Source organism: Pipistrellus hanaki (assembly GCF_964339955.1).
Source record: "Pipistrellus hanaki genome assembly, chromosome: 6".
Lineage (NCBI taxonomy): Eukaryota > Metazoa > Chordata > Mammalia > Chiroptera > Vespertilionidae > Pipistrellus > Pipistrellus hanaki.
The window spans coordinates 32,631,065-32,659,056 of NC_140508.1; the positions used below are offsets into that span (position 1 = coordinate 32,631,065).

General features: G+C 43.1%; 1 protein-coding gene across 2 annotated transcripts; it reads right to left on the minus strand.

Annotated features, from left to right (window-relative positions):
- Window positions 1-4,933: 4,933 nt before the first annotated feature.
- LOC311624526 (uncharacterized protein) lies at window positions 4,934-27,557 on the minus strand. Of its 2 annotated transcripts, none has more exons than XM_084887889.1 (6): window positions 27,347-27,557; window positions 15,160-15,299; window positions 12,624-12,750; window positions 12,174-12,269; window positions 7,902-7,975; window positions 4,934-7,291 (listed from the first exon to the last, which is right to left on the minus strand). In XM_084887889.1, the coding sequence occupies exons 2-6, from the start codon at window positions 15,172-15,174 to the stop codon at window positions 5,705-5,707; spliced, it is 1,899 nt and encodes a 632-aa protein (XP_084744015.1). In that variant the 5' UTR covers window positions 15,175-15,299; window positions 27,347-27,557; the 3' UTR covers window positions 4,934-5,704. The 2 variants fall into 2 exon arrangements, with proteins under 2 accessions (XP_084744015.1, XP_084744016.1); XM_084887890.1 differs by lacking the exon at window positions 27,347-27,557 and adding an exon at window positions 16,414-17,054.
- Between the last annotated feature and the right edge of the window lie 435 nt (window positions 27,558-27,992).

The following is a 27,992-nucleotide window of genomic DNA, read 5'->3' on the forward strand; positions in this document are numbered from 1 at the left end:
TGTTTTAAAGAATAACATATAATTTCATGTATACTCATAGAGGGTTTTTTTGAGACTACTGTATTTGAAACTAGTTTTTATTTACGTAAAAGAAATACAAATATGAATACTACTACTAAAAATAAACACCTCTTCTGCCTGTTGATAGCCTTTCAAAATATGACATCAGATTTCCCATAATAGGTAAAGGAAATTGACCAAAAATAAGCCAGATTCCAGTGGACCACCTCTTCCTGGCACTGACCTCACAATCATGAACTCGACTATTTAGTCATTTGCTCTAAGATAAGTTCCTGCACAGTAAGCACCATGAATTCTTCATTGTTTTTGTAATGACCAACTGAATAGAAAAAATTGATTTATCTGTCATTTGCATTGCTAGACCTCCTCAGAACTCCTCACGTTTATACCAGAAAATGGAGCAACACCCATCTAGCTAAGATACTGTTTCTATGAATGTGTTCAGCTCTGTACTTTGGGCTGTAACAGAATAAAAATGGTGGAACAAATCCCCAGGTAGAAAGTTCTCAACACAAAACTGTAGGGAGCGGTTATAGGGTTAAGCCTCAGACTGACCTGTTGGCAAAGTCACAAACAAGTCCCAGCTTAGAGGGCACAGCCCTCTTAGCATAATTAAGCTTGACCTTATGATGCTCCCTAGATCCTATCTTGGTAGCTAATGGGCTGTGGGAGGTGCAACAAGTACTGCCAAAACAAGTGAAAGTCACAAGAATATTGTAACAATGGTGATTACTACTTTGTTTACCTCTGGCTATAAAATAAAGGCTCAGCTTGCCTTCTGGATCTCTCTCTGTGGCCTCAGCTAGGCACAGGAGATCTACCTATATCCAGTTCATTTATTTTTTTTAAATATATATTTTTTATTGATTTTTTACAGAGAGAAGAGGGATAGAGTTAGAAACATCGATGAGAATCATTGATTAGCTGCCTCTTGCACACCTCCTATTGGTACATGCCCTTGACTGGAATCGAACCCGGGACCTTTCAGTCCGCAGGCTGACGCTCTATCCACTGAGCCAAACCTGTTTCGGCTAGATCCAGTTTATTTATTTATTTATTTTTGTCTGTCTTTTCTTCAGTCCTTCTCCAAACACCCTCAGGCTTACTGAACCCTTGTCTGAGCTGGCCTGGCACATAAAACATCAGTATGATGCTGCATATAGTAAGTATATAGCTATGTCAGGAAGTTCAGGACAGTATCCAATATCTGTACTTTATGTGATATTTGTATTGTTCTTTTGAGCCGATATATGTACATAAACTCTCATATTAACCAGCACATGCAAGATCCAGTACAGGACACTGGGTTTTTACTATAAGCTCTGCCCAGCTAGAAATCCTGGCCAACAGTGATGGACTGAAAGATACCCAATGGACATATGGTGCAAACAGACACACTTATGGCCATGTAGTGACATACATAAGTTTGCACCCAAAATCATGAAGAAAATATTTCAAATCAAAAGCTACTATGGTTTCTGGAATACTTAGAAAGAATGATCAACAGCCCAGCTAGTATGGCTCAGTTGGTTGAGCATCATACCATGCACCAAGAGGTCACAAGTTCTATACCTGGTGAGGGAGCATGCCCGGGTTGTGGGCTTGATTCCCAGTGTAGGCCGTGCAAGAAGCAGCTGGTCAATGTTTCTCTTTCATTTCTGTTTCTATCTCTCTATCCCTCTCCTTCTCTAAAAATCAATAAGACCTATCCCTCTCCTTCTCTAAAAATCAATAAGACCACATATTTTTTTAAAAGCATGATCAACGGTTGTCTATATACAGATGAATTTGTCTGGGTTCCACTGCAGTAAAGGAGATGATGATGATGTAATGGTAAATAAAAATTCTTTTTATTTTTAAATATATTTTATTGATTTTTTTTACAGAGGAAGAGAGAGAGAAAGAGAGTTAGAAACATCGATCAGCTGCCTCCTGCACACTCCCCACTGGGGATGTGCCTGCAACCAAGATACATGCCCTTGACTGGAATCCAACCTGGGACCCTTCAGTCTGCAAGCCGACACTCTATCCACTGGGCCAAACGGGTTTCAGGATAAATAAAAATTCTTTAGGATCCTAACAAATATTGAAACCAGGAAGATAATTCCCATTTTCAAATACACACATGCTACTCTGATGTTTCCCAGTACTCACATTCAGAAAGAAAGACTTCATCATGAAATTATGAGTTATGAGCTCTCTTTTTTATAAAACATATTAGAGGCCCAGTGAACAAATTTATGGGTGAGGTCTGTTGGCCTGGCCGGTGATTGAGGCCAATTGGGGCTGAGGAAGGTTGGCTGGGATCAGGGCTGATGGGGCCGGCCACTTTGGAGGAGGGACCGTGGGAGGTTTGGGGCACAGTGACCACCAGGGGCCACCTCCTGCATTGAGCATCTGCCCTCAGTGGTCAATGCAAGTCATAGTGACTAGTCGTTAAGTCATTCGGTCATTCAGTTGTTCAGTCACTTAGACTTTCATATACATAGATGATAGATAGATAGATAGATAGATAGATAGATAGATATAGATATAGATATATAGATATATACATAATCCAAAATTTTCAACACATTCTGATGCTTCTCACACATTCTAAACTACTGATCAGTACCTATAATGATTAACAAGAATGATATGGGATGGGGAGAATAATGAGATGGTATAGCCATAGCACTTCAAAGGACAATGGCTCTGATGTCCATGTAGCTGAGAATAAAAAGAAATAAAAGAACTGGAAATAATTAAGAAATAAAAGAAATGCAATTTATCTTAATTTTAGAGCCAGTGTTGTAGCATGGAAACAGGTATCCCCTCCACATGTTTAATTCATATCAATTTTCCATCCTGAATATTTTTACATCTTCTTAAAACTACATCACTTCTATTGGAATATTTTCCTCCTAATTACGGAGTTATCTATTACATACTAAGTAGTGTCCTAAGTGTTTATTCCTTTCATATAACTATCAAAACAATATTATGATTTGGGACATTATCATGTTTTCAACTAAACAAACTGTCAGAAAAGAGTGAATAACTTTGGTGACATCAATAAGTAAAAACAACTAAAGAAATGTTCACTTACATAGTTTCTCTTTAATAGAAAGAATGAAAAAAAGTGTATTAAACAAACTACAACTTCATATGCTCATTAATCCAATTATTACCATTTTCAGGATATTTCTGTACACCATTGAATTCAATGAAAGCCATTCTTAAAATCTCCAAGCACAACCTATAAGCAACATTTCATCCACTATGGAATAAGAAAAACACATGTTAGATCTTACATGAGACACAGAAATGTAAACAAACAGAACTGTAGTGGGAGATTCTCAGACCAAGAATCATCAGATTTGGGAGTAAGAAATTCACTGTAATGTATCGAAGATGATTCACATTATAAACCTATAAGATTTCTAGCTTGCTAGTAAATCAACATATATTTTTAAATTACTAATTTTGATCCTTTTTTCTAAAGATATGTGCACACACATACACACCCACTTCTTCCTCATTAATCCTCTTACTACTAAATTACATCTTTGTTACTATACTTACATATTACATGCAGTGCATATCAAAACCATGCAAACCTGTTATATAGGCTCAGAAAAAGGAAGTGAAGAAAATATATATAGGCTAAAATGTAATCATAATGCAGAATTCCAAAAATAGGGCTTCTAATCATATTTTTTTAGATTTGTTAAATTAGCATTTGTTAAGCAAAGCTCACTGGTACTGAATGGTAACTCAGAGACCACAGGGTAAATTGGCAAAAACTAGTTTATAACTCACAGGCCTGGAGGAAATACACAATACGCCTGCAAGGGCTACACAGGGAGGCCAAGGCAGGATGCAGGCAGAGAGTGGCAGGATCCAGAGTGCATGTCTTTGTTAGGAATACTATGTGTAGTGCCCTGGGGTTCTCAATTGAGGTCCAGATTGTTCTATTCGAAGGAAAATCAGCAAGGTTTTGGTAAACTCTTCAGTAATCTTATATATGCGGCATACAAAATAAAGACCCTGAGGTACACAAAACTGTATAGCACTCAAGGGCTTCTTGAGAAGTTATATCGAAAACTTACACATTTACTTGTGACACTGTAAGTTGGTGTCTTGTGTGTGCACTAGAGGGAAAAGGGAATCAAGTCAAGGTTCCTTAGCTACACAAGACAAATACCAATGCAGAAATATTATAAAGTATTTTAGCTAAACTCTTACAAATACTCCCACTAGATCTTTACTGCAACTATCAAAATGTCCCTGTAAGTACAACAGAAAGAAGAAGACACAATTCGGGGGAAACTCTACACATTATTTAAGGTTAAGGGACTTCTAGTAATATCATTCCAGTGCATTACAAAATGTTACCCACAACAGTTGAATGAGGTAGAAAATATTAACATTCAAGGCATGTTAACACCTCATTCATTACACATCACTGTTAATACACTTATGTTCATTCATTTTATCAATGAGAATATATTAAGTTCACACAGTCTAAACAGAGCATTACAAACCCAATATATTACACTGGTCAAAATACACATTACAATCATTCACAGAATCATGAAATGAATTGAAATTTTAAACCAATTAATACTTTTGTTTCAAAAAATCACAAATACTGTCATAATAATAATAAAAAAAAGATACAGTGTAAGCAATTACATTTATTCAAACATCCATATCCTTGGTATTTTGATTCCTACTAAAAAGCCACATAACTTTATTTATGGGGTTCTCTAAAATAAGTATTCAGATTTACTCATATTTGAAAAGTGTTGACTTACTACTTTTTACTGATATTTTAGATTTAATTTTGGTTAACTACTTTCCTAGATTTTCTAGATCTTTAAAGTCACTTTAAAGGATAAATTCTGTGGACTTTTCTTTTTTATATATAATATATTTTTATTGATTTTTAGAGAGGGAGAGGAATAGAGAGATAGAAACATCAATGATAAAAATCATTGATTGGCTGCCTCCTACTGGGGATCGAGGCCACAATGCAGGCGTGTGCCCTTGGCTGGAATTGAACCTAAGATCCTTCAGTCCATAGGCTGATGCTCTATCCACTGAGACAAACTGGCTACAGCTTTGTGGGGTTTTCTGAAGTGTATATTTTGGATAAAAATCTTTCTTCATTTATAACAAATATAGAATTTATCTTCAGTATGCATTCTCTGATATTGAGAAAGGTTGTAGGTCCTGTAAAGGGGTTTGCCATATTTTTCAAATTTTTAAGTTTCTCTCCAGTATAAATTCTCATTTATTAATTAAGATATAAATGGTAAATACAGGCATTGCTGCATTTTTAACGTTTGCATTATTTCTCTCTACTATGAACTCTCAAGTTCAGTGAGGTTTGTTTAATGGTTAAAGATTTTGCCACATTCTTTATATTTGTATTGCTTCAGTCTAGCATAAGTTATGTGATATGGACTAAGGTTCCAACACTAGGGGAAAGGCTTTTCCACATTCTTTACACTTCCCTCTGGTGTGAATCTATATACTTAGTGAGATTTGGGCAATAGCTAAAGGTTTTTCCAAAATATTTACATTTGCATTGCTTCTATCCAGTTTTGGATTCCCCAATACTGAGTAAAGCTATAGCAGAGGTTAAAGGCTTTGTCACACCCTTTACATTTGTAAAGCTTTTCTCAGGTATGCATTCTCATATGTTTGGTAAGGTTAAAGCAGAGGATAAAGGGTCTGCCACATTCTCATCATTTATAAGGTTTCTCTCTAGTAAGAGGCCCCTGATATCTGGTAAGATTTGAACAGTGTTTAAAGGGTTTGCTACATTCTCTACATTTATAAGGTCTTCCTCCAGTGTGAATTCTCTGAAGTTAAGTAAGTTCTGAGCACTGGGTAAAGGCCTTGACATATTTTCTACATTTATAAAACTTCTTTCCAGATGAATTCTCTGATGTTGAGTAAAGCTTGAATACCAGTTAAAGGCTTTGCCACATTCTCCACATTTATAAGGCTTCTCTCCAGTATGAATTCTATAATGATTGGTTAGGTCTGAACACCGGTAAAAAGCTTTGTCACATTCTCTACATTTATAAGGCTTCTCACCCGTATGAGTTCTCTGATGTCGAGTCAGGCTTGAATACCAGTTAAAGGATTTGCCACATTCTTCACATTTATAAGCCTTATCTCTAGCATGGTTTCTCTCATGTTTCAAAAGGCTTGAATAATCATTAAAAGTTCTGCCACATTCTCCACACTTATAAGGCCTCCCTACCGAATGAATTCTCTGATGTTCAGTTAGTTTTGAGCACCGGGTAAAGGCTTTGCCACATTCTCTACATTTATAAGGCTTCTCTCCAGTATGAATTCTCTGATGAAGGGTAAGGCTTGAACTCCGGATAAAGGCTTTGTCACATTCTCCACATTTATAAGGCTTCTCTCCAGTATGAAGTCTCTGATGAGTAGTAAGGTCTGAACACCGGTTAAAGGCTTTGCCACATTCTCTACATTCATAAGGTTTCTCCCCAGTATGAATTTTCTGATGTCGAGTAAGGCTTGAATACCAGTTAAAGGCTTTGCCACATTCTCTACATTTATAAGGCTTATCTCCAGTATGAATACTCTGATGTCGAATCAGGCTTGAAAACACATTAAAGGTTCTGCCACATACTCTACATTTATAAGGCTTCTCTCCAGAATGAGTTCTCTGATGATTGGTAAGACTCGAATACCACTTGTAGGCTTTGCCACATTCTCTACATTTATAAGGCTTTTCTCCAGGATGAAGCCTCTGATATTCATTAAGTTCTAAGCACTTATTAAAGGTTTTGCCACAATCTCTACATTTATAAACCTTCTCTCCAGTATGAAGTGTCTGTTGTTCAATAACATGGGAATGCAACTTAAAAACCTTATCACATTCTTTACATTTGTAAGGCTTCTCTCTAGCACGGATTTTTTTATGTATATATACATTTGATAATTGACTAAGGACTCTCACACACTGATTACACCTCAAAGGTGCCTCCCCAATATCAGTATTTTTAAGTTCAGTAAGATTTAATGACTGGTCAAAAGAGTTGGCATATTCACTACATTTGTCTGCCTTCTCTACACTATGAATATTCTGAGGTATGACAATATTTGAGCTTTTATCAAAGACATTCGGACACTTCTCATTTATCTGTGGAAGCTGAGTTGTCTGATGGTTATCAGAATTTGACTCTTGTTTAATGTTTTCCAAGGATTCATTGCACTGGAGACTTCTCTCTTCGTTATGTGTACTCTGGTAATCATTGAAGATAGAAAGGCCTTTAGTGATAGCATTTAATATTGCACATGTAAAGCTGTTTCCAATGACCTATTCTGCTATCTAATGAACCAAGATGGTTGAATATAAACCCTAATACACTTATAAAAATTAAAGACTCTGGAATAAGAAAGAATATGTATCTGTGAAAGAATAATGCAAACTTGGTTAAGGGATTTATAAATTCATAGTTATAATTTCTATCTTCATTTTTTCAATATCTGATTTTTTAGAAATATTTATTTAATCAAATCCTACATTAAATCATCCAATGAATTATCAGCACAATGGACTAGTTTACTTTTCTGATATTGCAAATTTAACTTCAGAGAATATGTACTTTTAAAAAAATATCTTTGGACTTTAAGTTCAGAAACACATTGTTGTGCCAATATAAGTGACTTAGAGTAGAAAATTTTAACATGTTTTATATTTTAAAAGTCTTTTGCCAATAAGATTTTTATATGGGTAATTGCTCCATTTGCTTACATCCCTCATAACATTCTTTTTTCTCTTCATATTCCCCTGCACACTACAGAACTTTCATTAAGTGTAAATTCTCAATGCCACACCTTCAGTATCTTACCTGGGACATTTTGTGGAATGAATCTTCTATGCCTGACTTTGGCAACAAGTCTTGGGTAACTTGAGAAGATATAGCTGAAATATACCAAATTAATTATAAAACACTACACCCTTTAAATTCTAATGTACAGAAAAGATTTCGGATAGCAGGATAGAAGCACCAAAACATTCTTCCTCTATGGAGATGTTGAGTTACCAATAATTATTGAACCAATTACCTTTTAGAGTACTTCAGAAGCCAGCTCAAGACCACTACAGCCCCCAGAAAGTACAAAATAAAAATATCATATCAAAGAGAGAAGAAAAGTTGCTCACATTTGCCTACTCTCCCTGGCACACTACAAAATGACTGTGGGATAACTCCTAATTCTCACTTTCTTCTCAGAAGAGAAATGAATGTACTGTGAGTCCTACAGTCTTGTTTTCTTGTGGCCACCTGAAGAACTTGTTTCTATTTTGAATAACACAGATTACTAAGGAAATGGCAATACACTGTGAATGCACTGTGGTAGCTGTGAAGAAAAAAAAGTAAGTGTTCAGGCACCAGAGGGACAACAGTGCTAAAGACATACATCAGGGATAGGAAAACATCATGAGCTCTATATATAATTGGGAAATTACACAAAACACACATGCAACCTTCAGGTCAAGATGGTGGTTAAAATAAATGTGGTACTGGCATTCTCCCACAACCATGTCAAAAATACAACTAAGTCTTCTCTCCAGTATGAAACTACAGAAAAACCATCATTCAGAACCACCTGACACCTAGTTGAGCAGAAGTGCTACAATTAACGTTATAAAGAAGCAGCTTCATTGAGAAGCTTCATTGAGACAGGAGGTGCAAAGATGTTGAATGGAGAGGTCCCACAGGGCGAAGAAAAATTATGAGGGACATTTCAGCTGCACACGTCAACTCTAAGGAGCTAGGGGGTCCCAGCCCCACACTAGGACCACCAGTCCAGGGTTCCAGGATCAGGAATAGATGTCCCCATTAGTTCTTGCTATAAAAACCAGTGGGGATTATGGCTGAGTATGAAGGATAGCTGCTGGCGTCCAAAGCAGTTCCTCTAAAAGGCCCACAAATGAATATACTCAATCACTCCCTCTGAGTTCCAGTGCTGGGGGAGCAATTGAAATCAGGCAGGGATATACAGGGAGGAAATGAAGTACCTGACATTAATATGAGAGTTGAAGAAGCTTTCTTCCAGAAAGAAGTTTTGGTAGAAGCCACTGTTCCTTTTCTGAGTCCTTTCCCCACATAGCGGGTAGGCAGGTGCCATATCTAAAACTCCATCTACCTGGCTCACACTGCTTGTCCCACCCTGGAGATTTCCTGAGACCCCACAACATCAACTTGTAGGCCCACCAAGCTATTTTCACTGGCTTTTCAATATAAATAGACTGGCATACACTCAAGCAGCATCTGGCTTCAGAAAATGCCATATCTCTTGCTAAGTGTCCCCAGGATTGGCAATAGTGTCAGCTGGCCTTAGTTCTTAGTTTGGCCTTGCCTCAGAAACTCCAACCTCAGCATAAGTAGCAGACATATGCAGGTCCCTTCATAGATCATGCCAGGTGACCCAGGTAGAACACAAGCACTGGTTGACTTTGCCCTGCACTTCATGGAGCCCCAAGCCAGCACAACTGGCAGACACCTTCAGACCACATCAAACCACTAACTAAACCACCTCCACAAGCAACAAACTCAAGGGGCAGACTCAGCAGGCACCAGAACCACAATGAAGTAAGTCCTGCTGCACAAGGTGAGTCCTGCACAGCTAATCCTCCACAAGGATCACAGCAAATTTTTTCAACTGATTAGCCTTGGTCTAAATCCCTCCCATTGAAATTCCAACAGCAATCAAGGCTCAACTACAACAGGAGAGTATACATAGCCCATACGGTGGGGTGCACCTAGACTGATCCCCCCAGGTAAACAGGAGGCTATGCCACTGGATGCTACAAGACATCTACTGCATTATGCCACTCTTCCAAGCCTGAGAGATGTAGCAGCTCGACCTAATACATGGAAACAAACACAGAGATCTTTCCAAAATGAGGAGACAAAACATGTCCAAAATGAAAGAACAGAACTGCAGAAAAAAGTTAAAACAAAACCTAAACAATCTATTAGATTCAGAGTTCAAAACTTAGAGGAAAGTTCAATGAACTTAGAGGAAGAGTAGATGAACATAGAACTTCCAAAGCTTAAAAAAAAAAAAAAAAAGAAGAAGAACATGGAAACCCGAAAAAACAACAACACACAAATAACAAAAAAACAACACTCATAAATGAAGTATACACTAATTAAAATGTAGAATAATTTACAAGGAAATTAATAGTACAGTAGATGAAACCAATAATCAAAACAGCAATTTGGAATATAAGAAAGCAAAAAACATCCAATCAAAACAGCATAAAGAAAAAGGCATCCAAAAAAATTATGACAGAGTAAGGTACCTCTGGGACACCTTCAAGCATATCAACATTCACATCATGTGGATGCCAAATTAATGAGAAAACAGAAGAGAAAGAGACTCATATATATAATACTAATAACATTGTGATGGTTGAAAGTAGGGAAGCTGGTTTGGGGTTGGATGATAAAAATAAAGGAATTAAGAAGTACAAATTGGAAGTAACAGAATAGTCATGGGAATATAAAGTGCAGCAAAGGGAATATAGTCAATAATATTCTAATACTTATGAATGGATATGACATTTATTAGGATGATCACTTAAGTTATATAAACACTAGGATGAACACCTGAAACTAATATACTGTATGCCATCTGTATTTGAAAAAATGACACACACACACACACACACACACACACATATTATCCTTTCCAGAATAAGCTTAACAGGCCATTAAAAATCTACCATAGCCCTAGTTGGTTTGGCTCAAAGGATAGTGTCGGCCTGCAGACTGAAGGGTCACAGGTTCGATTCCAGTTCAAGAGCACATGCCCAGGTTGCCAGCTCAATCCCCAGTAGGAGGAATGTAGGGGGCAGCTGATCAATGATTTTTCTCTTATCATTGATGTTTCTATCTATATCTTCTCCCTTCCTCTCTCTGAAATCAATAAAAATATTTTTTAAAAATCTACCACAACTCATCGTTCTTTGTGTTCTCCTGTACAAAGCAAGTTCATAAAAAAAATGGATGGCACCTGCTTCTCATGACCTTAAATAGCAACAAAAGATCACAAAGCATACAATGAAAGAGAAAAACATAGTCCAACCAGAGGAACAAAATAAGTCTCCATAAATTAGTCCTATGTTAATGAAGATCTATTAATAACCTGACAAAGAATTCAAAATAACCATCTTAGCCGGGACCGGTTTGGCTCAGTGGATAGAGCGTCGGCCTGCGGACTGAAAGGTCCCGGGTTCGATTCCGGGCAAGGGCATGTACCTTGGTTGCGGGCACATCCCCAGTAGGGGGTGTGCAAGAGGCAGCTGATCGATGATTCTCTCTCATCGATGTTTCTAACTCTCTATCCCTCTCTCTTCCACTCTGTGAAAAATCAATAAAATGTATTTTTTTAAAAATAAATAAATAAATAAATAAATAACCATCTTAAAGGGGCTTAATTGAAAAATAATGAAGAAAAAAAAACATAGAAAACTAAGTATTACCATCAAAACTATGCATAATAAAACTAAGAATGCATCTAAAAATATAAAAGAGAACCAAACAGATATTGGGAAATGAAGAATACAGTACCTGAATTTAAATAGAAACATCAGCAACAGACTTGATCAAGAAAGAAGAATAAGATAACATGGACACCTATCCCCTAGTTTTCCTGGGATGTGGGAACCAAATTTTAGTATCTCAACCACTTCCCTCACAAACTACCTACATGAGGCAGAAAACAGATTTTAAAAATGGTTTAAGATGGAATTCCTCAGCAAGATTCACAAAGTTTCCCAGGTTCCCCAACAAAACGCAAGAGCAGTCAGGTCATATCATCCTCACACTAACTGAAATGAAGAATAATTTACAAGGAAATTATTCTGTTTGAAGAGGACTTTGGCTCTCATTGCAAAAGTGATGGAAGATCAAAGAGCAGAAGGAGAATCCTTAGATGATGTCACCTAAGTGTTAGAGAGAATCTGTCCCTCTAACACAGAAACAGAAATAAACCTCATCTCTAAAAAATAATTTCCATTAAAACAGATCTTTCCAGACCAGTTTAAGGTCTGATTTCCTCTGACTTTTGGCCTTCCACCTAGGTCAGCTGCTTCCTTCCTTCCCACCTACCTGGCTGGATGGATATAGTCTTTTCTTCCTTCAACTCCCAAGATTCCTCCTCCATTTGTTTCAAAAAATTGAGGTCTGGCTTAGACACAGAAAGGCCTGTTTATGAGGAAAAAAGGAACATGAGTTTTAATGGAAATTCTCCAATTTCCAATCTGGTCTCTGTGCTCAAGTGACAGGATAGGACATTGTAGAATACCAGAATATCCTAGAAAATTATCCCCCAAATATTATTTTTTGACAGCACCTTTACCATACTAGAGACTACATTTAAAGTTTTCTGATCCTGATTTCCACTTTGCAAGTACAACAGCAAAACACCAATCTCTTTCCTTGAGAACACGGATCTGAAATTCTATCATAAAAAGCAGAAGTTACAAGCAGACACTGTACTAATGAAGAAAACAAAACCCTGTGGGTGGAGTAGAAATTCTGGAAGGAAGCGGTCCTCACCCAGGAATACCAGGTTACTGTAGTTCTGCATCATCACATCCATGTACAATTTCCGCTGAGCTGGGTCCAGGAACGCCCACTCCTCCTGAGAGAATTCTATGGCCACATCATTAAAGGTCAACTGTCCCTGAAATTAAAAAAAATAAAATAAAATAAAAAAATTAAGTGGCCATGGGTAGAGTTCATCATGTGACCCAAAATAAAAACAGTTAATGGAACCAGTTTTGACTTAAAAGTATTTTGACACTAACATGCTCTAAGGCATTTTCAGATAGGAAGATGACATATGATCCACAAAACCACTATAGAAGCTTTACTTTTCTGAAAGACAAATTTTAAAAATAAAGGCACCAACATAGGCATATCCACTATAGTTAAATCCTAGAGGATCAAGTACATATACTTCTTAGATTGAAAATTCATTCTAAGTGAAAACTAAACAGTACTTCTAAAATTTTAATATGTACAACAATAAGTGGACATAGAAACAAATGCGGATTCTTATTCAGAAGTTCTAGGGAGGGGCCCGAGTTTCCACAAAGTTAACCAGCTCACTTTTAACTACAGACGCCCATGTGTCTGAACCATGAACTGCTCCTTTAGAGAGCACCGAGTAAGCAAACACAGGAAAAAAATTCGTACACAGGATTTTGACTGAACAATTTTATGGAATTTACAGGTCTCATAAATTAGTAAGCCAACCAACCACAGTTCTTCTTTAAATTTTACTGTGTACTAGATATTATTCTAACAATTTCTATATATTAATTAATAAAACTAATTAAGTCATCACAGAACAATGATATTCTTCTTCCTTTTTTCATGAGATCGTTTTGTAAAACATCCAGCAATTGACAGAGGCTGGTTATTATTCCAAACTTTATCTAGTATGTGTCTGTGATGCCTGTGGAATACAATAAAAGTTTATAAGTCTGAGGCCTGACTGATAAAAGCCTACAACTTCGAAGCTTCTGTCACCGAGTAAACAAAAATAAGAGCGTTTATTCTGTAATGCAACCTACAAGCAAAGTGAGGCTGAAAAGAAAAAAAAGAGTTTCCAGATGAAATGTGATTGTTTATGCACATTTTTCAAAATTTCTGTGAAGCCTGGCCAGTGTGGTTCATTGGTTGAACATCTATGAACCAGAAGGTCATCGTTCAACTCACGATCAATTGCCGGGGTTGGGGGCTTGATCCCCATAAATCTTACAAATTTATGAGACCTGGGGGGCATGCAGGAGGCAGCCAATCAACGATTCTCTCTCATCATTGACGTTTCTATCGCTCTCTCTCCCTTTTCCTACCTCTCTGAAATCAATAAAAATGTATTTTAAAAAATAAAAATGTAAATAAATAAACAAAATAAAAAGGAAAAATATTCTTGAGACAGTATAGGAATGTCACCAGTCCTCAACCCCCATTCAAAAAACCAGAGGTAGCTGACAATATCTCCCTCCTAAAGGCCTGCTTTCTTAAAGATGTTGAAACTGCTGGTGCACATGAGCAGTTGATGAAGGCTTGAATGCTACATGACCTTCCTGGGTGGCTCCAGTGAACTACACAGGCATTATTCCCCCACAGTGCAGGCGCTAACAACCAAGCATCCAGTTGGAAAAGGAAATCACCCCTACCCCCCGAAATGGGAATTCCCACCAAGAGGCCTTTTTCAAAAGGCGTACTTTGTCCCAAGCTTAGTAAAGCAGCCAATCAGAACCACCCTGGAGTTGGTTCAGAGGACCTTCCTTTCTTCTGTGTGCTCTCCTTTATGCTCAGCATAAGCCTAATAAAATTTACCCAGAAGTTTCTCTGAAGGTTCCTCTTGATTTATATCTTGGGAAACTGAAAAATTTCAAATGCCAGTAGCATTTTAAAGAGGCAACTTAGACAATCATAAGAAAAACAAAGTAGCCGAAACCAGTTTAGCTCAGTGGATAGCCTATCTGTCTTTAAGACATACAGCGGTTTGGCTCAGTGGTAGAGCGTTAGTCTGCGGACTGAAAGACATACAGAGCCACTTGGACCCGTTTCCGAAGGAAAAAAAAGACACAGAGCGCCAGGAGTGCCGGAGGCGGCGGAGGTAAGTGATACAGCTCCCCGCCACCCCCTGCTATCGGCCCTGCTAGTGTCGGCCCTGCTGTCAGAGCTGCGGCAAAGCTTCAAAAGAGCCGCATGCGACTCTGGAGCCGTAGGTTGCCGACACCTGATAGTGTAGGCCTGCGGTCTGAAGGGTCCTGGGTTCGATTCTGGTCAAGGGCATGTACTTGGTTTCGGGCACATCCCCAGTAGGGGGTGTGCAGGAGGCAGCTGATTGATGTTTCTCTCTCATCGATGCTTCTAGCTCTCTGTCCCTCTCCCTTCCTCTCTGTAAAAAATCAATAAAATATAAAAATAAAAATAAAAAAACAAAGTAAGTAGTTGAAAACCATCTCACTAGGAAGGATCATCAAAGTAGAGAAGTAAAGGTTTGCAGCTTATAAACTCACGAACTTTAGAAAGAAATGCCAACACAGAACCGACCTTAAGACAGAGCGTTTACCTTAGAAGCAGCCATGTTGTCCTCTTCCTCCTCCGGCTCTGGGCAGTTTTCTCAGGCGACTTTATGTGGAGGAATCACACCTGCATCTTGAGGATATGCCGTGCTTCCAACACACTCACAGGCAGAAGCAACTTGAAATGCTGAAAAACATCACACACCCTTGTCCTTTGTCACAGGAGAGATTCAGAAACAATGAGATCCTACATGAAGACCAAACTGAGTTTTTTCTCTTTCTTTCCTGTGCTCTACCCTTCAACACATGCACAGATTCCAACATTGCAATGACAATGACAATGACAATGTGGACTGTTCTGCTCCTCCCAAACCAGAGAGAGCACCTGTTACCACTCCTGGACCAAAGCCAGCCCTTCCCAAACGCACTGGGGCAGAGGGCCCTTCTGCTAAACCCTGCCCTCAATTTTGGATCACTTGAAGCACATTAAAACAATGAGGTTTGGCCAGATGCCTGGCCACCTCCCCCCGAACTGCTCCTCCCCCCAGCCTCTCCCCAGAATCCATAAGTCTGCACCTTCACCTGTACTTCAGCCATGGATATATTCGAATAGTTGGGACTCACAACAAAGTGAACAGATTTTTCACGTTGTGGCTTTTGAATGTCTATTTACAAACCAAACCTTCACTCTCGAGAAGGGCCTGATAGTTCCCAGGGAGAATGTCGCAATGATTGCTGATTGTGCCAGTGTGATTGAAGGAGTCGGTGGGAGCCGAAATGCCTTGCTGAATGGGGACACCAAGAATTATTATGATTGGGATTCTGGCTACACATGCCATCAGCTAAGAAGCAAGGCCATTGTAGTTCAGCTGGCACAGCTGCACATTAAGTATTTCTCTCTCAGACCGCAACCAGCGCGGCTAGAGAGTGGTCCACGAATCCTGAGTAGGGGCAACTTGGGATTGAGAAAATGAGACAGACACAGAGATTAAGAGGGGGAAAGCTGGGACTGACTGGGGCAGCTGGCCTCTGATGGAGAGACAGTGACCCAGAGCTGGTGCGGCACCTTTATTATGTACAGTATAATTCCAGGAAGTTAGTTTACTAGAGTTTAAAACAAAGAAAATTATGTGAAATCATGGTTGAAGATCAAGCTGTAATTTTTCATTCTTTGTGACTTCTTTATAATCGTCACTCCTGGCTAAGCGCAGATAATTGTGTCCACTCCTTGCGCCTGGCTGAACTTAGATAATGAAACCCATCCCCTGGCACCTGAGCTAAGGGTCAGGCTGACAACGTACCTGCCTCTGGCACGGTGCGTTTCCAGGACGTGGCTCAGCAGACGCCACTGGACTCAGCTGGCAATCATCAAAGAAATGGCTTCCCAGGCGCTCTCTACAGTACATGATTGGGTCAATACGGTTATTATTTCGAGACTGGGACGATGGAAGCTACAGCTACTACACTGAGGTTTCCACCCACCAGCAACAGTGGACCATGGTGGCAGACAGAACTAAAGTCTCCTGCAAGTCCTGGCAGTTGGGTAACTTTCGGAAGACAACCTGCCTCCTTCATCCGAATCATTGGAACACACAACACAGAAAATGAGGTGTTCCACTGTGTCCACTTCGAGTGTCCTGAAGCGGAAAGGAGTGTCCTGAAGGAGGAAAACAGCAAGGAGCCGGGCACAGGGGACACCAGCCCGGCCAGTTAGCCACTTGAGCCCCGCGCCCTGCTGGTTCCCAGCGGCAGCTCACTGCCCTCCTGTGTGGACTCCAACTCTCGCTCATTCGGCGGCAGCACCGTAAAGGGTCTCTGATGGGCAGTGACGTGAGGGCCCTGATGGGCAGTGACGTGGGGGCCCTGATGGGCAGTGACATGGGGGCCCTGATGGGCAGTGACGTGGGGGCCCTGATGGGCAGTGACGTGGGGGCTCTGGTGGGCAGTGACGTGGGGGCCCTGATGGGCAGTGACGTGAGGGCCCTGATGGGCAGTGACGTGGGGGCCCTGATGGGCAGTGACATGGGGGCCCTGATGGGCAGTGACGTGGGGGCCCTGATGGGCAGTGACGTGGGGGCTCTGGTGGGCAGTGACGTGGGGGCCCTGATGGGCAGTGACGTGAGGGCCCTGATGGGCAGTGACGTGGGGGCCCTGATGGGCAGTGATGTGGGGGCTCTGGTGGGCAGTGACGTGGGGCCCTGTGCGGCAGGACCGTGTCCCCAGCAGGGCTTTGTCACTGCCCCGCCCCTTCCTGCTGGGAGCAGGTTTGCTTCCAAGGACAGGAGGAGCCGCTTTTGCTCTCAATTTGTTCCCATCAGGCTGGTCTCCAGGGGGAGAAAATGGTCTTCAGTCCCCATCAGCCCAGCGTCCACACCCTACCTCTCATCTAACCCAGGCCCAGAGCAGGCGCACGGGGGCGGGCAGAGGGGACAGACAGGCCTCTGAGACCTGCGACGCCCTTTGGCACCCTGGCAGCTGAATGGTTTTTCGTTTCTTTTAGTTATTCCCCGTTTGCTGAATCCTAGGTGCTCGGGTCTTTTTGAAATGCTCAAACAGCACCCTTTGACACTAGTCCTTCCTTAGTTTTGAACGGTCAAGCATGGGGTGGAGCGAGAAGCACGATGTCTCAGCTGACAAGGACACTCCTCCAAGGAAGTTCAGCAAAACACAGGCGCAGAGCAGCCTGGCACTGAGCAGCGGCACTCAGTTGCTGGGTGGTGGACCCGTCATTTCTCGGTGAATCTGCCTCGGGAAGTGACAGGAAGCATCCACTATGCGCCCGAGGACGTGCTCCGATGCCCGTGTGGAACCTGCACATCTCCCTTTGGCTGGGCCACGGGTAGGAATGCAGGCCTGGGCCTGGGGGTGGCCCTGGTCATCCTCCATCCTCCAGGTCTGAGATGCTCCCCTCCTCCTCACTGAGCCATCCATCTCGCGGCCTGCTCGGCCCCCGTTGTTGTCTCAGTCATCTCCACTTGGGTTCCCCAGTAATTCCATCAGACTCTTGTCGCAGTTTCCTCTCTGCAGCTCTTCCTTGGCTGCCTGCCTGTTCGCTCCCTGTGAATCTCCCCAGATGCGGAGTCCTTCTTACACACCCTGTGACCGCTGGGGGATGCACTCAGGGGTCCTTTCTCTGGCGTCTTAAAGACACAGTGGTTTGGGTGTACAAAGAGCAGGGCGGCTCACTGCTTTCTCCTGTAGCCGAGGGACTGAGGGGAAGTGCGGTAGGTCGGATGAAGGACTGTGGGAGCACAGCGGGAGAAGCCGGGCTCCTAGCCTCCCTACCCCTCGCGCTCTGATCTGCCCTCCTCCCCCTCTCCTGCGTGGGATGAGCGCGGTTCCTGCCCACCCCACCAGCCACACATGCACTGGGCAGCCGGAGAAGTCAGCAGGTGAGAGCAGAGGCTTTCAAAGCCTCACCTGTCCAAGGGCCTCTTGGTAAACTCTGAAGTCACCTGACCAGAGAGGAAGCCCTCAGCGTGGACCCGGGACATGGGGTGGGCCAGAAGGATCTGTTAGCCCCGCTGCCCACACAGCACACCTGCGGCCAGGCCAGGGCTGCATGCCGCCAGTCACTCATCTTCTCCCCCGCCCCCCAAAAGGGGCCCAGATTGTGTCAGAGCATTGGACCCAGCGGTCCCTTCCCACCAGGCTCCCCTCCTCCCTGCTGTCTCCTGGAGACCGCTCTGGCGTGTGCACCTTCCAGACTTCTGCCCTAGGTCTGTCTTGAGAGAACAAAATCTGCGCCCCCTTTCACCCTCTCCCTCCTATGGCTCTTCAGTGGCTCCTACTATCGGAGGGAAGACGAGGCAGTTTGACGACATGGTGGCAGCTGGCCTCGCCCACACGTCTGGAGACCTCACGGGCATGGACACTGCTCTACCTCCACTGAGGGTCCAGCCTCAGCAAATCCTGCACAGCGGCCCCCTGGGGCCAGGCAGGGGCTCTGCCCTCCTGATGGAGACCCACTGAAGGCCTATCACAGCAGACAGGCCCAGACTGAGGCCTGCAGCTCCAGGGAGTGAGGGGTGAGTCCCCAGATGACTGCCCGTCTGCTGTTCTCCAGCTGGGCCCGTGGAGGACTTCTCCCCTACGACCACCTGGACCAAACGGCCCCCAAACAGGAAGAGATCAAGGGAGCCTCCTGGGGTTCAGGTGCAAGCTGGGCTGGCACTCAGCTGGAAGGGTTCCCAGACACCCGGTTAGAGGAAGGAGCCTGGGCCGGGCCATGGCAGGGCAGGGCTGGTGTGGGACGCTGCTCCCTAGCCTCTATGAGGACATGGCCTGGGTGGTTGTCCAGGTTGAGGAAAGGTCAGGTGAGGCTGGACCCTCAGGGGAGGTGGACAGGGGTGTTTGTGACCTCTGGCCCATTACCGTGACCCTTGTCAATTACAAACTAAAACAACAGCTTTGTAACCACCCCCTAACCCCCATCCCCACCCCCTGGTCAATTAACGGTCCTGTGGGAGTGAAAGGCCACTTTCACAAGGGCTGAAGGGGTTGTGCCTGGTGGGACCCGTACCTGGTCAAGGTTCTATTCAAGCTGCCGACTTGAAGCAGGTGTACTAGTGTAGCAAATACACAGCCATCTACACACACACACACACACACACACACACATTGTTTTCCGATAGAACCATGAGCCCATGATGGATGTGGGACTCTTCTCAATTGCTCTTTAAATTGTTACTTTTAAAATCCTATTTAGTCTTAACTGGTTGGCTCAGTGGATAGAGCGTTGGCCTGTGGACTGAAGGGTCCCAGGTTTAATTCTGGTCAAGGTCAGGTACCTTGGTTGCTGGCATATCCCCAGCAGGAGGCAGCTGAACGATGTTTCTAACTTTCTATCCCTCTCCCTTCCTCTCTGTAAAAAAATCAATAAATCTTTAAAAATCTTATTTAATGACAAATACATTAAGTTTTTTTATTCCTAAAAAGAAAACACACACACACACACACACGATGTTCTACCCAAACCAGTTGTCCAACTTTGTGGGGGAGGGTACAGTAATGCTATTTCTTACAACTCATCGAGTGATCTAATGGAAGGAAAGCATGTAGCTAAGCATTTCTTCTGAAGCTTTAATTCACATGCTGAGCCCGTGGGGATCAGGGCCCTATCTGAAAAGCTATGAATCTGTAGGTGTCCGGTGAGGCCCATGGAATGGCATCTGTTTCCCTGGTGGAGCTGACCTGCTTAGGGAAAAGTGGGCTACAGATACTAGACTCAAAACACCTGAGACCTGTGAGTTTTGTGAGACTGGACTAGGAATTTCTAGAAGGGCAGGATCCCAGGATGGAGTCCTCATGTGGGGGATGTTCTGGAATGGCATGGCCAGGACCTTAGGTACTGTGTAGGTACGAGGGGGGAAAGGGAAAATCACATGGTGGCAACAGAGTTGTATGAGAGGCCTGCCCTCACATTCCCTCCCAAACTACCTTGAGTCCCCAGGTTTTCACTTCCTTCCGCCCCAGGGGCCACATGGTTTACAGGACAATCCACTGCCCAATCCCTTATCCAAAGGTAAGTGGAACCTCAATCCTTAAAATCTGAGCAAAAAAATGTTTACATCACAGCTTTATTTGAAAATGAACCAAAGCGCATTCCATGAGCCTGTCAAGAGATGAGATTGTTCATACCCCATTCATTTTCACCTTCTCCCATTTGTATTTGACCCCCAAATGTATTTTTATTGTTGTTCCCATTACTGTGTTACTATAGTAAGAACACTTCACATAAGATCTAACCATGTTTTCATTAAAATTATAAGTGCACAATACAAGAGTGTTCACAACAGGCACAATGCTGTACAGCGGATCTCTGAAACTTATTAATCTTTGATAAGTCAATATTTGTATCTGTGAATAGCAACTCCCATTTCCAGTCTTTCCAGCCTCAGGCAACACTAATCTTTGTTCTAATCTTTATTCCTGTGAGTTTGACTATATTGTGGGAAATCTCAACCTGAATTTATACAGGGTTTATTACTTACTACTTATTACTTAAAATTACTTACTATGACACATAAGTTTAAAAATGAATATAGTAATATTATTATATTTTAAGGGAAGAAATATGATTAAAAGGCGAAAGATTTATGGGGTCTGAAGAGAAACCAGAGCATGGAGCATGGAAGAACTATGATTAAATGAATACAGATAAGTTCCCAAATTTGATAGAGTCCAAGAAACATAATTATTATGAAAGAAATGGAAATTCCTGAAACATGGCAGAGTGACTATACTAAAACCTTAGAGCAGCCCTAAATCTTCATGGGGAAATTTATGCTTTTAACTGCAGATAAGCAGGTCAATAAGCCCAAGTCATTATTTCTATTGGCATTGTTCTGGGGAATAAAACATTAGTACCTTTTCCTTCTCTGTACATCTCTGTATTCAGATTCCCCTGTTAAGGAGGACAACAGGCATATCGGAGGAGGGCCCACTATTAATGTCCTTATTTTAAGTTGATTATCTCTTTTAGGATCCTATCTTTAAACAGGGTAATGTTTCAAGATGCTGGTTAAGATTTCCACTTACGAATTTTGAGGGACACAACTGAACCCCTAAAGTGTATGGGTGTGCATGTGTATGTGCATGTCTATAAAAAGGTTATGCCACATGTAGCTTTCTATAAATCAGGACCAAGTCAGGATCCTTAACTTTACTCCTCCTAACAACTCCCATTCCTAACCCAGGACAGACATTAATCTTTTACTATACTGATGGGATTGGATTTTAATTTTAATAAACTTTGTCATTTTCAAACAATCATTAATTCACAAATTTTATTTAACCCAATGTATTTTATTTAATTAAATATATTTTTATACTAAACAGTTCTATTTCAAAAACAGTCAATATTTAAAGACAATTATTTAGTAAGTTTTTTCACATCCATTTTTCCTTAATAAGTTCTGAAGCTTCCGGTGGGTATTTTCCACGGACAGCACATCTCAAGTGAGACTGGCCACAGCTCACAAGCGCAATGGCCACATGAGGAGACTGGCTTACTGAATGGGTCACTGCAACATGAGGGGAGACTATGGCCTGTGAAAATGCAACTTTTTTTCAGTGTATTAATACTTTCTTTGTGGCCAAGCATAACATCAGTTTTGTAACTGAACATGTTCCTAGAAAAAGATTACTTTTTTTGGTAGGATTGGAGTTGAATCTGTGTAAAGTTAATTGAAATGAATCATTAACTTTATATCATGGTGTTATTTGAGAGTCTCTTTGTTCCTGTTGTATTTGTCTAAAGAGCTTTTAAGTTCTGAGAGGGGAATTTTAAAAAACTCTCACTCTGGTATGTTTCTCATTTTCTCCACACATTTTCAATCATTATTCATGTTTAGCTTTATTTGTCTTTTGTACTTACATTTATGACTACTCATTTACTCATCCAAGTTTTACTAACCATCTCCGTGGTGTCTGGCATTAAAGATACAAAATTGCCTGGCAGTGTGGCTCTCCAGGAGATCACCATTGGATACCTTGTCAGGGTACATACCCAGGTGGCAGGCTCCATCCCCAATAGGGAGCATGCAGGAAGCAGACAATCTATAATTATCTCTCATCGTTGATGTTCTATCTCTCCTTCTCCCTTCCTCTTTCTGAAATCAATAAAAACTTTTTAAGACAAAAAATAAGACCAAGGCCTTACACATGTGGGGCAGACACCCTAATCAGGAGACAGACAATATATAATGTCAACAAACAAATAAACAGAAAACTATCTGGGTCCGAGAAGCCCAATGCAGACAAGTTACAATAGCGTGGAAAACTCACTGAAAGTTGGGAACAGGGGAACAGCCACTGCAAAGGCCCTTAGGCAGAAACCTGCCAATGTGTTTAAGGAACAGCGAGGAGGCCCCTGTGCCTGCAGCTGATGCAGGGAGTGCGAGAGAGCAGGAGATGGAGTGTAGAAGGGGCAAAGGGCCAGATGTTGTAGGGCCCTATGGGCCATCTTAGCTTCACAGACTACATGTTTTATTGTTTTACTATTTATCCAGTCATTCATTAGAATACTCCATTTATTTAAATTAAGCTATTATAATATTATTTAATGAGCACTAAGTAGTAGGTTCTGTTAATGAATTAGATAGATGAGGGTCCTGTCATCCATATGGACCTCATAAACAGAGAAAATAGATAGAAAAGCAACAGAGCCGAAACCGGTTTGGCTCAGTGGATAGTGTCAGCCTGCAGACTGAAGGGTCCCAGGTTCGATTCCGGTTGGGGGCATGTGCCTTGGTTGCGGGCACATCCCCGGTGGGGGGTGTGCAGGGGGCGGCTGATAGATGATTCTCTCTCATCGATGTTTCTAACTATCTCTCTCTCTTCCTCTCTGTAAAAAATCAATAAAATATATTTTTTTTAAAAAAGAAAGAAAGAAAAGCAACAGAAACATATTTGTCCAATAAAATGCACACTTCCAATGTGCCAGACACTATTCCAAGCTCTTTCTGTGTATCTGTTCATTTTAATTCTTATGGCAATAACAGAAGCCCAATGTATGAGATCGTGCATGGAGGGGTCCCTCAGTCTAGCCTGTGTCCTCTTGTGGAATTTGTTGAGCAGACAGGTGGCATGAGAGGGCTGTAAGCAGAGAAGGGGTGGGTCAGTTCTGGGAGCAGAAAGGCCCCCTCTGGGGCCATGAGAGGCGGACAGACTGGAGGCCACATTGTGGCTCAATGAGGGCCCAGGGACAGAGGACAGAAGCTGAGCCAGCTGAGAACCATGGGGATGGACAGGAGAGGATGGTGGGTTCAGAGGTCAGGAAACAGTAAGAAAGGGGCTGGAGACTGGGAAGCTCGGGGGTGGGAGACGGTGTTGGCACAAAGAACCTTGGGTCTTGTCCAATGACTGAATAGACAGAGGGGACGCTGGGTAATGAGGAAGATGAAGGAAAGACAGTGAGCTCAGTAGGAACTGTGGGTGTGAAGGGCCACCAGGGAGATATTTGGACCTAACAGTGTATAAGCCAGGAGAGTGTGGCCTCATGGAGCATGGGGAGGGGAACCCTATGCAAAGCCCTGCAAGAGTGAAAATGCTCAGGGTGTTCCAGTGACTTTAGCCAGACTGCGCTGGGTGTTGGTGAAGCCTTGAAAAATACCAAAGAAAACTAAGGCCTCAAACATCAGGCAAGGGTGCCGGGACTTCCTGCCCAGGGAAGCAGCATCCTGGGAGGCCTGTGATGGAAGAAAGAACCTGGGATCAGGTGTGGGGCAGGAGGCAGGTGGGTTGAAGGAGGCGGGAGTAGGAAAGCCCCAGTGAGCTCCTGTTGAGCACAGAGAGCTCTAACAAGAAACACGTTGTAGTGATCACTTGCACACATAGCACCTCAGTGACACAGGTCTTGTACTGGGCTTCCTACAAATTCACACACTTCATTGCCAACCTGGAGCCTTTACTCTGTCATTTCACAGACACTGAACCCTAGGTAAATAATTTGCCAAAGTCACACAGTTTGTGAGTCACAGAGCCAAAATTTGACTTGACTCTGAGCCTTCTGCTACCAGCATCTGAGCCTTTCACTCTTCTGCTTCAATTTCCTAATCTGTCCAAAAGATACTGGTAATCATCCTTCTACCATAGAACTGTCTGTCCCCAGATCTATTAAAGGGACACAAGCATTCCCTGCATCTTTTCTGGAATTCACAGAAAATTATCTAAAATACAGAAAATGACGTGCACAGATTTTGGCGCTGAAATCTTAGAAGTAAATGTCAGCTATGAAAATGTTGATCAAATTACTTCACCATAAAAGATGAGCTCTGTGCTCTGACTGGTTTGGCTTAGTGGATAGAGCATTGGTCTGGGGACTGGTCAAGGGCATGTACTGTGGTTGTGGGCATATCCCCAGTGAGGAGTGTGCAGGAAGCAGATGATTGATGTTTCTCTCTCATCGATATCTCTAACTCTAACCCTCTCCCTTCCTCTCTGTAAAAAAAAAAAAAAAAATCAATAAAATATATTTTTTTTTAAAAAGAAGCATCAAGACCATACAGTCCACCTTTCAACATCCTCAGACAATGGAGAAAAGGTACTTGAGGGGAACACTATTGTAGCTCAATTTAACAAATCATATAAAATAAAAGAGCTACTGAATATCAGACTAACTCACTAAAACTAGGTTCTGACTGTTAAGAACATAGACATCCTTACTAAGTGCACACTGAAATAGCCTAATATTATTTACTATGTTGCAACAGACATTTCCACATACGATAAAGAGTAGAAAGAACATAGGGTTTATCTACTAAACTAAACACAATATAACTAAAAAAAAAGGGGGGGGGGATTTTAAAAAATATGACTTATGAGTGTGTTTTTTAATTTAAGCTACATCATATTTTTTTTTAAATGATGAGCTGTGTCAAAACCGGTTTGGCTCAGTGGATAGAGTGTTGGCCTGCGGACTGAAGGGTCCCGGGTTCGATTCCAGTCAAGGGCATGTACCTTGGTTGCGGCACATCCCCAGTAGGGGGTGTGCAAGAGGCAGCTGATCGATGCTTCTCTCTCATCGATGTTTCTAACTCTCTATCCCTCTCTCTTCCTCTCTGTAAAAAATAAATACAATATATATATTAAAAATGATGAGCTGTTATGAGATGTCACCAATGTTTATTTCAGAAGTTAATGACCTTTTACAAAAAAAAGGCAGCAATTCAATAAACAGATTTATTTCAATATGCTTTTAAAAACACAAAGAAGTGAATGCAAGAGAGGTAGAAAGAAAAATGTAAATCTATTTCAAATAAATAAAAGACCAACACTTTTAATATTCTTTGAAAAGGCATCAGATAGTGATAGACTTCGTCATTTCTCATCCCAGTTCACCTCTCCAATCTAGGAAATGAGAAGAGACCCAAGACAAGTCTCTCCCTTCTGGCTGAACAGGGGTTGCAAATGGAAGCTATCCAGTGATGCAAATGAGAATTGGAGTTCTGCAATTCTCATTCTCATCTGCATAATTGAAATAATTAAGCAAATGTTAAAGTACACAGCTTATAAAGCCACGGTCAACACATAACAACTTAATCATCCACATAACATCAATTCTCCCTCATCCAGATCTGGGTTCCTTTCTTTCTCCATGATGGTGTATTTCTGCCTATCAGTCTATTTAGCTCTCTCCTCTGTTGTCCTTTCCTGTGTATCTCCTCTTTCCTCCCATCTCTTCCTCCCCTTTTCTCTCTTCCTTTCCTTATACTTGTCCCTTGAAACTCCTGAAACCTCTTTCACTTTCCATAGCACCTTCTCCCTACTCTTTCTTTGTTCCCCATCTCCCTGGATCTCAGCCTCTCTCCCCTATCCCTGGGTCCCCTCTGCTTCCAGTCACTTTGTCTTTCAGGCTACACACCCTCTGCCCCACTCACTGGCTTTCCCACCTGGCTAAGCTCTCTGTGCTGTTTCTGCCTCTGCTCTGCCATCCCTCCCTCCCTTTCCCTTCCTGCACTGGGCTCCTCCAACCCTTTTTCTCCATCTGGAGTGCCGTGGCCTTTGTGGTCCCGCTTCTGCTCACCCAGGGCTCCCATTCCTCCAGGGTCCTCTATTTTCTTTCAATGTCCATTTGCTGCTACTTTTCCGAGTTACTCTTTCACACTTTTGGCCTTTGTTGCGCTACAAGGCCCTCCCACAACCTCAATGTTGCCGTCTCTTTGTGGTCTGACCTCACTCCTCTATTATGTCTCAGTGGATCTCTCTCTCTCGGTCCTCCTCACCCCCGCACTGGGCCGCTTTCCCGGCCTCCCCGTCGCAGTCGCCGCTGGCACAAAGCCACTCCCTGGGAGGGGGTAGAGTAGGCGACCGACCTCTTCTTGGGACACCCCGTGTTTTCGGTCCTAAATCCCATCTCCCTGAAAAGTGTACTCTCTTTGGCATCCGGCCTCTTACTTATGAAGTGGGAGGTGGCGGGAGGGGGTGTCTTCAAAGGGGAAGGGGGCTCTGCAGATTCCCAGGCCAGGGAGCGATCGGGCTCCGCGGGCCGAGCACTGCGAGGCTAGGAAGGGGGGCAGAGGGTTTGCAATCATCCCCGACACCTTACATGGCCCGGGATGGGGCGGGGTGGCTGGCCAGTGAAAACACTACGCGCGGGGCCGGCGTGCAGCGGCCCCAGGAAGAGAAGACCACGGGCAGGGCCGGCCGGCTCAGAAAGAGTTTAACCAGAAACTAACGCGGACCCTCAACCCGGAAGCGAAGCCCTCGGGGGGGTCGGGAGGCGAGACTCACCGCCGTTGGAGACGCGGGTTTGGGGCTTTCGAGGTCCGACGCGACCCCAGGCTTCGCGGGCGAAGGGCTGTGAGCCGAGATGCTCTCGGGCTTGCACAACAAAGGCCAAAAGTCGCAGACCCAGAGTGACCTTCCCCCTGCGCGAGCCGCTTCCGGGTCCGGAAGACACTGCGCGTGCGCGGCGCCGGCCAGCGGGGGCGGGGCGCGGGCTCGGGGCGGCCTGGACGCCGCGGACAATGGGAGGGTGGCCAGCGCCGCGCCAGAGCCGGTGGCACGGACCGCAGGAGGGGAGGGGAGGGGAGGGGAGGGGAGGGGAGGGGAGGGGAGGGTGGGGCGGGGGTTGAGGCCTGGCTGAGGAAGGGGAGAGGCCGCGGAGGCGGGTGTGGAAGGGCCTGCGGAAGGACGGGGTGGCCCTGCCGCTCGGAGGGGCGTTGACCCGGGGAGGGTGGAGCGGGCGCTCCGCAGGGGACCGGTTCGGCGCTGGGAGGGTCAGTGTCTGGACCCTGGCTCCCGGCCATCTGGCTCCGAGGTTGTATTTTCTGAGCTCGGATCCTGTTCAGTTTCTTTTGTGAAGCGGGGCTACTCCCTGCCGTTTAAGTTGGTGTTTCAAACAGTTGAATGTAAAATGTAGAGTCCTCTGTTTCAG